We start from the raw sequence: 17,807 nt of genomic DNA, 5'->3' as shown, positions 1-17,807 counted from the left end.
TTGTCGATAGAAAAGTAACTAATATCTATTTTTTAAATTAAAATTTTTTTAACTTTACCTCCATTAGAAAGATTCGGAGTAAATTTCAATTTTACGTGATTTACATCAGTAGCACATTTTAAATCAAAATAATTTTCTTAATTGCTTTTGCATATAGTTGGAACAAAATCTCAAAAAAAAAAAAAAAAAAAAAAAAAAACTTCTGAGAACATTTACGACTCTATTATTTTTCTGCTCGACCACATCTGGAGTTGCGACCCACAATTGTAGAAGAACTAGTATTTTTCTTAAGAATTTTTATTTTAGTATCTGAGTCTAGTTTGTCCTAAGCTTTGATTAATTTCTTTTTTGAAACTATGTCTGAGAAAGAAGAATTTTTGGGAAAAATAATTTAAAACTTTTAAATTTAAAATTATTTAATTTCCTCTAAAATAATTATGTAATTGATACTAATATTATAGATAAAAATGTACACTATATAGAATAAGACAAATAAGTAGTTCAAAATACACGTGCTGCCATCTACAGATTAAATTATAAACAATTCGTTAGATGAGAAAAATTTCCTCTATTCCTGCACAATTTCATAATCACCTATCCGCTCTTAAAATAAAAGTACTTTCTCTATTGCTTGCTTTTCTGTTGTTTTCAGAAATATATATTAAAAATTTGAACTAAATGAATATTTTATAGAATAATTTTAGTTGTGAAATGCGTTGATCCGTCTTTTAGAACATTTCCTTACAATCGTTTGAAGATATTTGATTCTGCTTTTAGCAACAAACTGGTATAAGCACAATAATGACAGTATATTTAAGAATATTAAAAGTTATTGCGTAGTTTCAGAATTTGTTTAACAAAGCCCAAAATTTTGCATTTGAAAATAAGATACATAATTTTTAAATTTACAATTTTTATGCTCACAGAATATTTATTTATTCATTAGAAACTAATAAAAAAATTTAAATAAATATGAATAGTTTATAACTAAACTAAATAAAGTAATAAGAAATAAAAAAAATTCCAAATAGTTATGATAAAGTTAAACAAAACTGACTGTTGCAAGTTCGATTACATCCAATTTAATTCAAACTAACTAGAAAAATTTAGATATATTAACTAGATTACGAATGAATAAAACATGGCGATGAAGCATATTCAATCCATAATCTGAAAGAATATTACCAATGTAATTATCATTATTAGAGTTACACGAATAACAAAAAAAGGTTACTTTTATTCTGCTATTTTATTTAAAAATAAAAATTTAGATATTAATTAGATTATGAATGAGTAAAACATGTCGATGAAGCATATTCAATCAATAATCTGAAAGAATATTAACAATGCAATTATCAGTAATAGCGTTACACGAATAACAAAAAAAAGGTTACTTTTATTGTACTATTTTACAGAATTTTAGATAAACGATTAAAATGTAATGTCTCATTCAAAACGAAGAATTATTACAGCAGAGTAATTACGATTGAAATCCTTGTAAAAAATCATAATTTCTAGAGTAACTAGAATGAAAATTTATTTTTGTGAAATCATTTATCGTTACTATAATTAGTATTCTAAATATATATGTAAAATCTTATATCATTTATTAACCAATTTTAATTTTTTTTACCCCTCGGGGGGGGCACCTCGAAATGAGGATGAGATGCTTCCGGCATGGGGGTTGGATCTCGCCATCCTGGAGGGTACACTAATAGGTGGGGGATCTGGCTCATCCCATCGATGACGGAACGTACTTCCTTCGGGGAGGGTTGTACCGTGGCCGGTGACGGCCCTTAGGACTCAACCACAGTTCCCGCCAATTGCTGTTGCGGCGGTCCGGTCATTCAGTTTTATGGTTTAAATCCGTGTGCCTTAGGGCGGGTCGGAGAGTTAGATGGTTGACTTACCCAAGTCGAAAAAGAAACATTCATCCATCTTACTTGCATTTAGCGAAAGATTAAGGTTTATTAAGGAAATTTTGTTTTGTTTCAAAGTGATCCCTCGTCTGATTTCCGAGCTCGTCAGTGAGGAACGACACATTGAATCTACGGCGTTACTCCGACCAATGTATTATTCTATATAACATATAGCTACGACAAATACTGAATCATTTCATGTTTTAAATTATAAATTCTGCTGCTAATGAATTCTGATTTCGCGATTTAAAAAATCAGTGTACTCCTGACTTTTGAATACCTTGTAAATAAAGATTAGAGAGGGCAGAACTTTTTAATTATATTTAATAATATGCAATAATACAATTACATTATACTCTACAGCGAACTATTAAAACTTAATCGCCGATTCATAAGTTTTTGACTCCTAGCCGGAAATTTTATAGGCCCAAAACCTGATTCTAGCAAAAATTCGCTACGCATTTGAGTTTGGTTAACGCTAAATCTTAAGATCAGAAGTCAAACGTTCTTCCCGTATTGTGGCGCCGAATGTTTGGTTATCGTCCTTTTGATTTGACCAAAGTTCAAAATTTCGAATTATATCCCAGAACACCCCCAAAACCGAACTTTACTTTCTCCTTCAAACCTTTTACTTTAAACCGAACTTTGATGTACCTAAACGAAGCTAAACAATATACAACAGTTGATTTTCAAAAATTCTGTCAAATTGAACATTTAAAGTTTAAAGCAATACTAATATGAGCAAAAAATATTCCTTTATTGATTTTACTTTTTCACTCATTCATTCATTTGTCAATTTTTACACTAAAAAAATGTTTTCATTCGATGTTATTATCTTCATTGTTTTTCATTAAAACAAATTCAATTTTTCGGATTCTCTGAAATGAAATTTTCTCCAGCATAAATTTAAACTATTTACTGTTGCGCTTGTTAATACTGTAATAAATCAAAAATATTGCTTGGCTGTCATAATTGCTGTTCTCATTGTCGCGGGTATTAAAATCCCTGCTTTCTGAGAAGGAATTGATTAAAGCTTAAATCTGGTTTATTCCTCCAAGCGAGCAGGTGCGTTAATTCGTGCTATCGTGTGAAACCAGGCAAGAGAATTTGTACCACTGCTGCTCTATGGGCATGCGATTGGCATGATGAATGATGAGAATCATTAATAATCAAATGGGTGGCAATAATCCATTTGAATTTTCGTTTGTGTCATGCGTATTTAACATACTCTCTATACAACTAATACTAATTCATCATCTCTAAGGACTTCAGAGCATCAAAGGTCATTGTGATTAGTCCAAACTGTCAGGTGATAAAATGTGGCGCAGCTATTAGTCGAACTACGATGAGGTGAATTGTTGTGCAATGGTATATTGTTTAAAAGGGTCATTTCTTGCCAAATTCATTTCTCATATTGCTTAGAGCAGAAATTCTCAAGTATTTTGCACCTCAATATCATATTTTCGTATTAATTTAGATCTCTCGCACCCAAAGATTTTGTATAGTTTTACTGCTCTCTTAATTATCATTAGAATTTTAGACAAATAAAATAAAAGTTCGTCTTTTCTCCTTATACGTGTTTAACTATTGTTATTAATTTTGATTGGCTTCAATCATGTTACTATAATCTTCTGATATTTTATGTATGCTGTGCATATGGAAATCTTGAATTTTTCTATGAAAATCATTGAACAGAAACTCTGTGACCTGCAACTTTTGGAGAGGTCCAAAAATTTTTATTTTTATTTTTTATTTATTTATTTTTGCAGTAGTTTTAGAGATTGCAGTATTTGTAGTATTTTATGCTTTCATTTGATTTACTAAGTCCGCAACTCGAATTATTTAAATTGGAATCAATAATCATTTAAAATGCAGAACATAGTTGATACGATTTTGTGTGTGTGCGTACGTATTTGCGTGAGTGTAAGTGTGTGTTGAGGAGAGCGCTCCATAGGCTAGCTGACTGACTTACAAATAAAGGCAATTGATAGTTACAGAGTTGCATGAGCCATAGAATTAATGAGAGTATCAATATCAATTATGAGAATATTTGAGTAGACCTATCAATATTCAGATTTCTGAACTGAAACATAAATTTTTGAGTTAAATATAAGATAATGGTGCACATATTCATGTAATATATAATACTGGTTTTACTTCGAATTGCATCGAAAATAGCACACTGTTATCCGGAGTACACCATTGAACAAGATTTCAAAACTACAGCATACTAGAGAGTGAGAAAAAAAAATCGTTTTCAAAACAAACTCCATCTTTAAAAACATGAAATAAATAAAAGCAATAATAAACTTCATCAAAGAAGTATTTTTAGATCATGTATTTCTCTTCCGTTTTTTTTTTTTTTTTTTTTTTTTTTTTTTTTTTTTTTTTTGCTTGCAAATTTTCCAAATCCTGTTTTTACTCTCTCTTATGAGAAATATAAAAAGAAAACTTCATCTTTCAAGTTTCTCGCATACAAAGAGAAAATATTGCAATCGTCAGAAAATTCGACTTCGAGATTCTGATCTATGGCCATGAATTAGACCTTTCCGAGTCTGAAAAAAAAAACCCGGTGCAATTGTGTAATCACTCAGTCAATCTGTGATAAGATGATTCAAAATCCAAAAAAAAGCATAACAAGTAAGACAAATAGAAATTCTGTATGCGATCATAATCACATTAATATAGATTCATATCTAATTTCGGAAAAAAATTATCAACCATCATTCTGTCTATCTGCTCATCAGTGCGTATGTGAAAACGATAACCCACCATTGCAACATACTAGATTTATGAAATTCGGTATATATTTTAATCACCAAAAATAAAATTATGTATCAAATTTTTGGACAATTCCCCCATTGGCTTTACTATCTGCCATTCTGTCTATGGGTACGAAAAAGCAATAATTCAAATATATAATGCATGAATGAATTGTAATTTCTGAGCTTTGTATTAGAAATGTATCTAATTTTGACCGAAATTAGACAATAAGTAGCTTGTCTGTCCGTTTGTCTATGAATGTGTTTGGAAACACGATAACTCAAATGAGCTACGAGTTAGTTAAATTGTTTAGTATTTAGTTGAAACGGGCTTCCAAACTGTATACTTGTATCAAATTTGGGATTCATCTGATCAAGGAGAAGAAGACCAAAATGCAAACTATCCGTTTTCAGAATCGAAAAAAATCAGCACAATTTGCTCATATTCCAAGTGGCTTGAATTTCATGAAAGCATAAGGGAGACGAAAAAGGAAGAAGAAATCATTACTTCTTATTAAACACATTTTAGAAAACTGAAAAGTTTCGAATCAAAACAAAATAGTACAATTCAGAATGATAAAGAATAAGCATCGGGAAAGAATAATTTTAAAAAAAACCATGCCTAACATAAGAACTTTGGGAAAGCGCATTTTTTACTCATTGCATATCACTCCCTTGCAGAGTAAAATCACCGAAAGTAATAGGCACGGTTTTCTACAAGAAACAGTAGGTACTAGTTCTATTCACAATATAATGAAATTAAACACAAAACGTGTCATATAGGAAATATAACAAGAAAGTATCGAGAAGCATATTCCCATTTGTTTCTCTAGTTGAATGCCCTTTTTGATCTTTCAGATGTTTTGAGTGTTTCGATTCATGAGTTTAATTGTTTTATTTATTTTTGAATTAGTGGTTTAGAAAAGCTACTTAGTACGTCATCGTATCTTTCATTCTTTTTCATTTTTGATCCATTCAGCAGTAGTAAATTGAAGAGAATAACACGAATTACTACCAACAGAGTGATACACAGATGCAATTTTTATTTTTAGGCTAGTTATCTATTCATTGGAATCTGAATGGCATTCCAATGAGAAATTAATGAAAGGCTTCGAGTAATGGTGGACACGAATCCAAATCCCTATCTCCTAAGGTTCTTGTACACTATCAAAACGGGATGTTAATTTAAAAATCAAATAAGTATTGAAAAGATAGTCACGCTCGAGTGCTTTCTCTTCTTTTTCATTCGTTCATTCCAAGAATTTCCTCTTAATCCTTTGATATTTCCTTTGGAAACAGAATTGGACGTAATCATTTTTTCCTCCCATTTGCACGACTCCCTTCTCTTTCGAACAGTTCTTCAAAAAGGAAAATTTGAATGTAATAAATATAAATTAAAGGTATATAAAAAAGTAAGGCAGTTTAAAATTGCTATTCAACAAATTTTGATGACATGTTTCAAAATAGTATAATTTTTTTAAGTGTTTTTTCTTATTCAATGAAAATGTTTAGCACATCAGTAAAGGATCATCTCCAAAACCAAGTACTTACAAGAATGATGTCTTTTATCAAATCTTGACCATAAATTACTTATCTTAGCCATACATAAATCTAATTTTTAATGTGAATTCGTAATTATTTATTTATAATTATATAAATGAGATATATATTCTTTTCGTTTTTCATGATTTCAGACAATATTGATAGAATTCCAAATTTTCAAATAAGTGAGAGCAAACAATGATCAAAACAGCATTTTGTATAATGTTCTTTTTGAATAATCATATGAAGTTATTTTTTCCTTGAAAATAAAATGTAATCATTATTAGTATATCGCGATATTTCAGATCATTTTATTAAAAGGAAGAGGAACCAAAATAATAAATTTTGTTATCTTTTTATTTTTATCTAAGAATCCTTTCTGGTTTTTCTTTCTATTTATGAAAATATGCCAAGAAATAATCGAAATTCCTTTTATTTCGTTTGAAAATTCTGCTTCGATTGTTATGAAGTTTCGTTGGAAATTTTATTTTATTTCTATAAAAGAAATTATATCCTTAAAAATGTTTTTTCGCTGTGTTTTCAAGGGACGTACGACTAAATCCATCGAACTATAAAAAATATTTAAATATTAAACTGAACAGTAATATTCTGTGATCAAAGCAAAACAGATATTAAATATGCTTCCATATAAAAGAGTGATACATTGATGTGGTTGCACTTTTTACTCATTTGCTTTGAAGAATATACAAAAAAGCGTTGTGGATTTTATATAATTTCAATATTATTCTTTACACTCTTATTTGGACGAAAATGGTAACGAACAAACAAATAAGGTTAAAAGGGAAGGAATTATTTTAATAGTAATTAAACAGGTCAGCACGTTCAATGACGTGAAAGCGATTCATTTATTTTCACTGCGATGCAAAATAACATGAATACTATGGCATTCAATTTTTCGATTGAATCTAAAGTAAATATAATTTGTTTGTTTACTTTTGCAACTCTTAAGTTTTTTTGTTTTTTTTTTTACTGTTCATGAAAGTTTTATATGAGGCATATCTTCATAATTATTCTATAAAGAATTTTCGAAATCTAAATATATTCAAATCGGCTTCCTAGTTAATGTATAATAGTATTATTAAGCATACAACACCTAAAAGCCACTCAAATAAAACATTATTGGTATTAACTCCTATTTTCATTTCATATAAATCCAAAATGAATTATTATAACGGAAAAGATTAACTATTTTATTCCAAGCATTGGGACCATTTGCAAATACTTATAACGCTACATCCACAGCAGTATAGTTAAAAGAGGATGAATAATGCTAGAGGAAGATTACAAAACTAATATTCCGTCTTATCCAAAGTAGTTATTTATATTAAAATGATCCATATTTGTTAATTAATCCAGTAAACAGTATTTCTGGCAAAGGTTCAGTTAAATTCTAAGCAATCAAAACAAAACACAAGCTTAGTCATTTTGGATAACGAACAATTTGTAATATTATTACTTAAAAGTTTTTCATTGCTTAAAAATTACCGCATTTCTGTTGAAGGTGACTTAAATATATTTATAAATTAAGAATCTCTAGAAAGATTCAAATTATTTATCAAAAGATATCAACATTATTAAAGGAATAAAATGTTTTAACCTATTATACTTTAATACAATTACCCCATTTTGGAAGCTATCACCGAAGCATTAGATTTCGAATAATAATTTTAAAAGCTACGGGAGACTCGATCATCTTCAAAAATGTAACAATGATGGGCTTGTGGTCTTGCGGTTAAGGCGTCTCTATGCTATAAAATTTGAATAGTGGTCACAGCGGCGCCCGAATGTCCCTTAAAATAGTTTCTTTTTGTAATTTATGTCACCGTTTGCTGTAGGTTAAAAAAAGGGGAAGCTTGTGCAGTATATACAATAAAATATATGGAATGAAAGGAATTTACCTTTTACAATTTTTTAACTTGAAAGTCAATCTATCTTATTGATGGTCAAAAAATTGTCGCTTCTGGCTCATAGCTCAAATCCTATTTCCAATAGTTGTTTCTAATATTTTCCTATTTCTAATATTTTATTAAATAAAGTGCGATTTCTAATATCAAACAATAGGTGTATATTTTTACAAACTCTCATTTATTGTATTTAATGTATATTTATTGACAGATATGATTGTTCCTTGTTAAAAAGAAATATTTTTTACCTATGCAATCTTGCATCACTTATCCAGTCTAACAGGAATAAGTAAATGCAATTCATTCACCTAATTTTGCTTAGGATCAAAACTATTTAGATTCTACCGACCCTCATTTTGCTCTGAATAGATCCAGTTCCCTATATCTAAAGAGAGGGGGACGTTCTTGGAACTTCAATGTTCCTCATTGTACAGGACAGGGGCAATTCAGCTCAGCCCAGATTCTATTTTTTTCTCTAGCGGAAATGTGTTTCTTTAAAAAATATGTGAATCTTCTAATAATATTTTTGCCTTTTAAGAGGTTATTTTTTTATGTCTTCTGTGATCGTATTTTTACGTACTTTTCTTTGTATTATAACAAGTTTTACACTATTTTTTCTCTATTTAAATTGTTTGCTGCATTCAATTTAAAATCCCCTCCCCACCCCACTCGATCCCATCATTCCCTTACAAACAGGACGTTACAAATTTTATAATGGAAGTAAAAGATATCAAAATCAACTGAACTGTGAATTCAATTCTTCGGTATCCCCCTTCGTCAATCCCTTTCGAAAAGTGCATTATGAATTTTATAATAGAAATAACAGATGTCAAAGTCAGTTGAATAGCATTTTCAATTTTAAATGTTGATGAAGAATACAAACAGATTTTTCAAAATATCTTTTTTTTTTACATAAGTTTGAAAAGGTTTTTATTTTATTTTTTAATGTGAGCTATAATTACATGCAGTCGTATTTTATTGCTTTGAACAGTTAAACTGAAAATTAGTTTATATTCATACATTCAGTTTACAGTAAGAATTTGACGTTTCATAATGATTTATATTCATTCTGAAATATAAGATTTGAAAGGATTCTTAGAGTGCCGAAATGGGAGGGGAACCTTCAATTCATTCGATGTAGATAAATTTTTATCATTGGCACATATAAAATCATTTATTTTGTAAAATTTATGTTCTATTGTTCAATAATCCATATAAATTGTTCCACCCTCTCTTCCAAAGAAGATTAATTTAGCAAATCAGTTAAATACGTAATCGATTACGCCGTCAAATAAGCAGCAAATAATACTTTTCATTAAAGCTTATATACTCAAAAGGAAAAACAAACATTTTCTGAGAGAATCACTAAAACAGAAAAAGAAAAGGCACACTATGCATAAAAATTTTAACAAATGATAAGCTTTAAGGTTCTGTAATGAAAGCAAATAACCTTAAAAAACTTTAATTTACAGTCAATTAATAATTTATTTTTTAATTCTTTGGTCTCATATAAAAACTAATAAACGATCGCACTTATAAAGAAAGAAAGAAAAACTTAGAGATGCTAAAAAATTAACTAATTAATAAATTTCGCTGATTTTTTTTTTCCGTTTTTCCTTTTCTAATTCAGAAATAAGTCAGTTGTGAAAGAAACGTCATACACTGGAAGTCTAAATATAAGGATAACAAACATAATGGATAACAAAACAACATAATGGATAACATAATATAAACATAATGGATAACAAATATTGATTATAAAAAACAAGTTTTTAGGAATCATTTATTTATTCCACTATGCAGAAAAGTGAGTAGCATTACGTTCTGCATCTTATTTTTTAAAAAAAATCAAAGCTTATAACACAATAATCGAAATTCTAGAAACTTTAATATTTAAAAACATGCAAACACTATAATAAAAACTTTTAAAATTTTAATTTACCAATGTGATAAAAAAAGAGAGCACTACCCTAAAATGCTATAGGTAGTGCAATTTTCAATAAAAATTACTATAGAGTTTTCTCTGCATACAGGGCGGTGTGCAAGAAAACATCCTTCACAATCACATCAATCCTAACAAATTCTAGCATAATGAGCTAGAATAATTTGGTAATTTAGCGGCCTATCCGAATAGAAATGTAACTAGAAATTTGAACGCATGTAGCCCAAATGCAGGGTCAGATCATATACATCTTCCGTTCAAACACATGGTCCATGAACTCGAATCGATATTTTAAAGAAAAATGAAGTATCGTTTAACTTTTAAAATATTATTCTACTATTTCTAATTAATTACCTTCTACAAATTTTGTATTATGTTGTTCAAAATCTTTTAAAAAACGCGTTGCTTTATAATTTAAAAAAGTATTGCCTTATAATTAAATAATATTTAAAAAATATTCACAAGTTTTTTATTTTTATTTTGTTTAAAATTGCTTTTAAATGTTTTGTCATTTCTCGACCATTCTATTTTTTAATCAATTAAATATTCTGTAATTAAATGTTATGTTTTATTTCAAATTATTCCGTTGTCGCCTTTTCCTAAATTTATTATAAATGCAAACGGAGAATATTTAATCATATACAGATTTTCTTTCATAATTACGTGCTAAATGCGCTTAGATGACTATATAAAAAGTATAAATTCGAAAATCTAAATCTACATTAAACTATGTATTTATTGATGTTCCCTCCTCAGATCTCTTCTATTTTTTTACTCTTCTCTTAATAAAAAATTCCTGGTTATATTTCGCCTTCCTGCAGTTAAATGTTATATGTTTTTTTTTATTATTATTATTATTGCACAGGTCTAGAAGATATTTTTGTAATGCATTAAACAACTTTAAAATTGCTTCAGTTTCAGCATCAATATTTTATAGATTAACAATTTTTTATAAATTACATATCAATATTTAAATTTAAAATTAAGACAGGAAAATAGATTATTAAGATTCTCAAAATCACTGGAAAAGTCCAATTAGCGCATTGGAAAAGACAGTGCTGCGTGATGAATATATAAACATGTCTCATTATATACACGCCAAAGCGCTTAAAAAAAGTAATTTTAATTTATATGGCCATTTACTCCACTAAATTAACCACAATGCGTGATGCATAATACTGTAACTGCGATTTACGGGTAGTGTAATGCGACAAAGCATGGTCAAGTAAGAGGCCCATTGGTGGGGAGAGTGGCGCCATTGTAGAATCGAACTTCTTAAGAAAGGTCTGTCAATTAGCCACTTATATCCTGTGGCCTACGAGCTGTACGGGTCTCCTGAAGCGGAACAACCCTCTTGCAATTACAATAAGAAGAGAAACCCCCTTAGCCCTCCCCATAGTCACGGATTCTGGGGTCCATCCGCAGACGCCGGAAATGACACACCTGCCAAACGCGTGTGAACGGAACCAGGCACTACGAAGGATCAGTAGACCGGGAGGAACGCTGAAGTACTGCAGCTGTTACAGGCCATGAAAAAAACAAGCATCCCTGTTTGGATCGTGACTCCTCTCACTTCTCTGCGGTGAGGACTGAAGTGAGGTTCACCCAAGCCGTGTGGCTACGCTCAGGTGAAAAGAAAACAAATGCTTTGTTTCATCTGAACTCCGGGTGAAGTAATCTGTTTGTGGCAAATCAAGTTCAAGACCAGAAGAAATCGCTTGACAGTCAGTGACAGTTGAAACCAACTGCATTTAGTAGAAGTTTACCGTAAATCGAGGAACTAGTGAAGCAGATTCATCACATCTGTTTTGAAATTTGGGTTCGTGCTGGCTTGTTTGTTTTGAACTTTTTTGCCAAATTGTCAGTAGAGAGAAAGTTTTGTTGACAGTGATTTTCTGTGAACCCGAAAACTTGCGTTTTGTTTACTTCGACGGAATAAATGTCCATGATTTATCATAGATGAAAACTTTGATTGTTAAGTTTAGTGTAAATTTTATGTTGTTTCGTTTTTTTTGCATTTAAAAAACTGCATTTAAAAAAAATAATTGATAGAATCTAAAGAAAAGCTTTTTTTTTTAATTTGTCCTGCTATATATCAGTAATTTCGTTAAATTAAAAAAATATATATGTATATATTGTTCAGAATATCAAATTTCAGTCCTCAATGTTTCGCTTGAAATTATTTTGATGACTGATTGAAATGAATTTTCTTTATTTTTTGTCAGTAAGAATGATGGAAAATTAATTGCTTTTCAATTAAGAAAATGCTTAACTGACAATTTTTACATCATTTGCATGGAAGAATATATATTATTAAAGAAGAGTGAAATTGAAACATCTTTCACTTATATTCAAGAAGAACTAATATTATGTTTGAAAACACATTCATCATGTCAATTGATAATAGTTTCTGACTAATATGGGATTGAATTTGTGAATTATAGACTTTAAGAGCATCTGTCAAAAGTTCAGACAAATAGACTCTGAAAATAGGCTTTTAAAATTCTTTAGCGAAGAAACTTTGCTATCACTACATTGCGTTTTCTGAAGAAAAAGGAATGAAAATGTGTGTTTTTAAAGGAAATAAAGTATATGTTTCCAATTATTGCTTAATTTTTGCAATCATTGTTATGCTCAATTATTTTTATAATGTGAATGGATATCATCATGAAGTTTTGGACCATAACAATCGCTTTCATTTATTTTGGAAAGTTGATAACAAAAATGAAAAAGTAATATTCAGAATAGAAGTTGAAGCAAAAGGCTATGTCGCCTTAGGACTGTCTCCAAATGGCGGAATGCCGGGAAGTGACATTGCTATTGGATGGGTCAAAAACGGCAAAGTCTATCTTCAAGTAAGTAGACTATAGAATTTCCTTTCATTTATAAAATCCTTTTATGATGAAAAATGTTTACGTAAATAAAATATAAACGGAAAACTCTTTGAAAAAAAACTCCTAACTGAACTTTATCTAATGGATGTTAACTTTTTCTAAATATTTGTAAACTTGGTTAACTAAGACACTGAAATTAGCAGTTTAACTCAATAATTATGATGAAAAAAATTTAAAATTTATATAAATAATCATTACTGTATGCCTGACACCATTTCGCTTGATATCTTATTATATATATATATATATATATATATATATATATATATATATCTCTTTTTTTTTAATTTTTCGTTAGAATACATCTTTTTTTTTTTTTTTAATTCAAATGTACATCTCAATCCCAAAAGGAATCGCAAACAAATATTGAAGGTCAATGCTCTTCTATCAAATTCTTCAATTATTCACAATAAATATAATTGTAAGTATCATTTTAGATTTAAACCTTAATAAAAATGTGAACCATATAACTATAGAGGTAATATAGTAATAGAAATAGAATAAGCAACAGATTCTTTCAGTTACCTTCTCTGTCAGTTCCGCTCTGATGCCTTAGAAATTTAAACAGAAATGAACGTAAAAAGCCATAGTATTTATTGTATCCTACAGATCCAAAAATTTATGTAAGATTTAGCATTTCAAACAATTTCTCAAAAAATCTCCCATTTTCTTATCTTATATCTTTACCTTTTTTATTCAAGCAAATGATCAAATCATGTCATTTTAACGTATTAGCACATTATTAGTGCGTGTTGTCTTTTTATGCATAGCTACATTTCGAAGTGCTGAAGTTGCGGACTCTACTTTAAGAGTAGAGTAATTGTAGAACATTTTATAAAATAGATTCGTCTCTTACTACAATATTTTAATGTTTTGTAATAATTTTTTTTAGTTAAAATTTAATATTATTGTTTATGAAGAATAATTTTCTGAACATGGAAACCTTCACTAATTCATTTATTTACATTTAGAACATAAAAGAACTTTTCTGAATATAAACTTCTTTCATCAGGATTAAATTTTTAATTAAGTATTCTACCATGATTTCTTTTTTTCAAGGTGATATTTTAAAAATTCTCTGACATACTAAATTTCCGTACAGTAAATTTCTACATAAAAACACTTCGATATAACTGCTTTAAAATTTTAGTTATATTTTTCGATTATTACAACAATTTCTATTCAGAATTTGATCATCATATAATATGATCAACAAATTGTCAAAATGTATAATTAATACACTTCAGCATTTATAGATTAATTTTTAGATATTTTTAGTTTTTAGTAATTTAAAACGTAATCGCTTTAATTCGCATTATAATGATTTATCACAAAAATTAGCAAAAAGTGTGTTAGATCTAAATCACTTTCAACGAACCATAAAACGTAATTCACGAGATGCTTTGAATATTACGAATAACACCCTAAAACAAATTGCAAAAATTATTGTAGCTAAAAGTAAATCTAGCTCGAAAATAAAAAACTCCGTGATAAATTAAAGAGACAATTTGGACAAAGCTTAAATATAGATATCTAACCTTAAAAAACTCAATTAGATATAAATTTTTAACTTTCTTTTTAACTTCTTAGCCTACTTTTCAACTAAACTCCACTAAAATAGGGTTTCCCAACATTTTCATTTGTACCATCAGTTTTGCTCCAAAATTCTAAAAGATGAATAAGAAAATAAAACATTGCTAATAAAAAGTTTTTTTATTGAGGAGGCTCTGTGAACTTGGGGTGGTGATCGTCAATTTTTGAAAACTTTCCCTGAAAAATATACCAATTAACAGCCTCTCTTTGGGAAGAAAGACAGAAAAGTAATAATGAAATTTTCTCGCTAATTGCGTCCACTGATGAATACACAATGTAGAAATATTAAATTACTTGGTCTTTTATTTCAGACCAACTGTACAGCATATAATATTAATTATTAACCAAATAACTTAAAAACATTTCGCCCTTCAATAGACCGACCGAATTTTTTTTTTCTCGAAATTTACAAAATAAATTCCTCTATTCCAAATTTTATGTTGAAGTGCTTGTGAAAAATGCTTATTCCGTTGAACTCCGTAAATAAATATCATTGCCGTTCTCCTTTCAACAGAAAAAGTATGATATCTGTACTTACTCTTACTATACTCTTTCACATTTGCATCTATTTTCATTTTTTACATAAAAGCAAAAAGTTAAAAAAAAAAAAAGAAATTTCTCAGTAATTAGCATAGCATCGTATTGCTCGAAACTCTGCTATATATATTCTCGTGCGCTTGAAATAATAACAAATGAATTTTGTCTGTAGACTCTAGAAAAGAAAAGGAAATTATTTTCAACTGAACCTAGTAAAATAAACCTTTTTTTAATAATATTTTGTATAAAAACTGAAATAAAAACTAAGAAAAGTTGTTCTGGAAATGTTAAGATAAATATCTAATTGAAGCATTCTCCTAGATTTTCTAAAGTTTCAAAATTTCATTGGAATCTGTGGAAGAAGTATCAATACTCATTTCACTGTTTCTGCAATAACAAATCTTAAATATTTTTCTATCAGCTTTGCTAAAAGATTTTCGAGATTTGATAGTTTTAATGATCTCTGTATTAATATACATGAAATAGGTAAACGAATGACTTATATTAAATTATTCCTTTTATATAAAACGACAAGGTTCATATATTTAAATAAGGAATTTTAAATTTAATTTTTTTTTTAAATAACTTATGCGCAGAAATGCTGAAACTCCAGCTGACAAAACTACTGCCCAACTTTTTCTTAACCTAATATTTTTCTTTAGGTTATATTTAGAAGCGTGATCCGAAACTTTGGAACCATTGCTTTATTGAGTTTCATTGATTGATAGTTATGAGAGATGATAATTGCAAAAACAGAACACCCACACAGAAATACCGGATAGGCTGCACATAATTTGTATTTAAATCATAAGCTTTTTAATGATTTAATATTTGTTCAACTTACTATATGTGAAAATAATTTAAAATTACTTGATCACACATTAAATATAACTCCTTGCTAATAAAATTTAAAAAATGAATTTTTATGACACATTTTATTGAAATTGATAGTGAAGGAATAGTTTATTTTAAATAATTTACAATGGAAATAATTAATTATTAATAACTAAAAGGCTTGTATTAAATTTTTTATTTATTATTTCTGCATAATAAAACGAATTATACTTTTCACGACATAAACTATAATCAGCAGGCATTTTATTATGTTAAATATTTTGATAGTTTTTTAACCTTTCGTTCGACGACATTACATTCAAAATTCGACAACAAAAGTCAAATATTGCTCAACGTGTAGGACATACCAAACAACATTCAACCAATTATGTCCATCCGGGGTGGTATTACCGTCCTTTGAATTATTTGCATCCCCACTCATTCTCTATTTCGTAATCCAGAGACTTCTGATAACATACCCCATGCGTTGTCAAATCCAAACATTATCGGATTAAAATCACCGACCGAGCAATTTCTACCGAAGGAAATGCTTCAGAAAGGCGTAACAAATGAAGGGGTAGAGTATGTCAGAAAAAGAAGTTAAAAAAAGAAAAAAGGAACAGGGCGTTATACCTTATGGTGCCTCTTCAGGAATGAGATTGTTATGAGATTTCTTTTCTTATTATGTTCGTTTTCTTTTTGAAAACTTTGTCATTTTTGTGCATTTAGGAAAGTGACCACCAAACCATAAAGCTGTGACGATCTACTCAAGGTTGCACGTTCTTTCGATTAACACGTGAGGGTGGAGACAAAGAAAATCGGATGCTTCTTTTTTATTCTAAATCGCAAATGGCGCCTGATTGAAAACGAGCAAAAAAAAAGAATGAATAAATAAATAAAAACATCTCGTTCTTCACCGACGCGTAACAGGAGAAGGGTGGCACGCGTAGAAGACTCGTTATTTATATTTAGTAGGGCTGAAATTCAATGCAGCTGTTCTAAACTTATGTATAAAACCATTGTAATTTATTTTATTGTTTATTTTAAATAATTTCTCTATCTTTAAAGACAATAAAAATTATAATTAACACCTAATATTTGAATACTATTTGATTGAAAATGAATTATATCCTTAACGGGAAAAAAAAAAAGATTTTTCCTTATTATTTCTCATTATGCACTTCTTGCTAAGTATATTTGCATATATTACCATAAAACGTAGACTGGAAGATTCATTTTAAAGTTATAAAATATCTTTGCGAACTCAGAAACTGCTGCTTTGTCTTTTTATTCTAAAACCCTGGTCGTAATATATAATTAATATAATAAGAATTAGGCTCATATATTTTTTCACTCTATTAAAAACATATAGGTATATAAATGTTTTGTGCAAAAAAAAAAATGCACGTATTTTACCTTCTTTCCTCTAAAGTTATGTAAATTCAAACGATGTTGCTTCGCATATCTCTGATTTATTATCATAACCAAATGAAACACTATTTCAAAAATTGAATCTAAATTCTGATTTGAACGAAACATTATTTACGAAATTAAATTTGCAAAATATTACTATTTCTTTAAAACTTTTCAAGTTAGAATAGAAATTCCTAAATTTGTAAAATTAAAAGAATTACGGTCTTTTACATAAAAATTACAAAACTTTGAAAACATTTACTGTGTGATTTTCTAAATGCTGCCCGAAATATGACATTAGAAATTAATTATTTATATTTCATCTTTCATTTATTTATATGTATATTTTCATATTAAGATCCTAATTATTTTTTTAATTTATCTTGGAGCCCAGCGGAGCGACTTTTAGAAAATTAATAAAACCCTTTACAGTTCTTCAAAATGAA

At 28.7% G+C, this 17,807-nt stretch overlaps 1 protein-coding gene across 1 annotated transcript in view; it reads left to right on the top strand.

Moving 5' to 3' along the window:
- Positions 1 to 11,589: 11,589 nt before the first annotated feature.
- Positions 11,590 to 17,807, top strand: part of LOC129961104 (DBH-like monooxygenase protein 1 homolog) — a 62,945-nt gene continuing 56,727 nt past the window's right edge. The window contains exon 1 of the mRNA XM_056074934.1: positions 11,590 to 12,945. Coding sequence (XP_055930909.1) covers positions 12,649 to 12,945 — 297 coding nt within the window. The 5' untranslated portion in view covers positions 11,590 to 12,648. The remainder of the gene's footprint in view (positions 12,946 to 17,807) is intronic.

The sequence above is a fragment of the Argiope bruennichi genome, chromosome X2 (assembly GCF_947563725.1).
Source record: "Argiope bruennichi chromosome X2, qqArgBrue1.1, whole genome shotgun sequence".
NCBI classification, from domain to species: Eukaryota; Metazoa; Arthropoda; class Arachnida; order Araneae; family Araneidae; genus Argiope; species Argiope bruennichi.
This window is presented reverse-complemented; position numbering and strand designations above follow the sequence as displayed.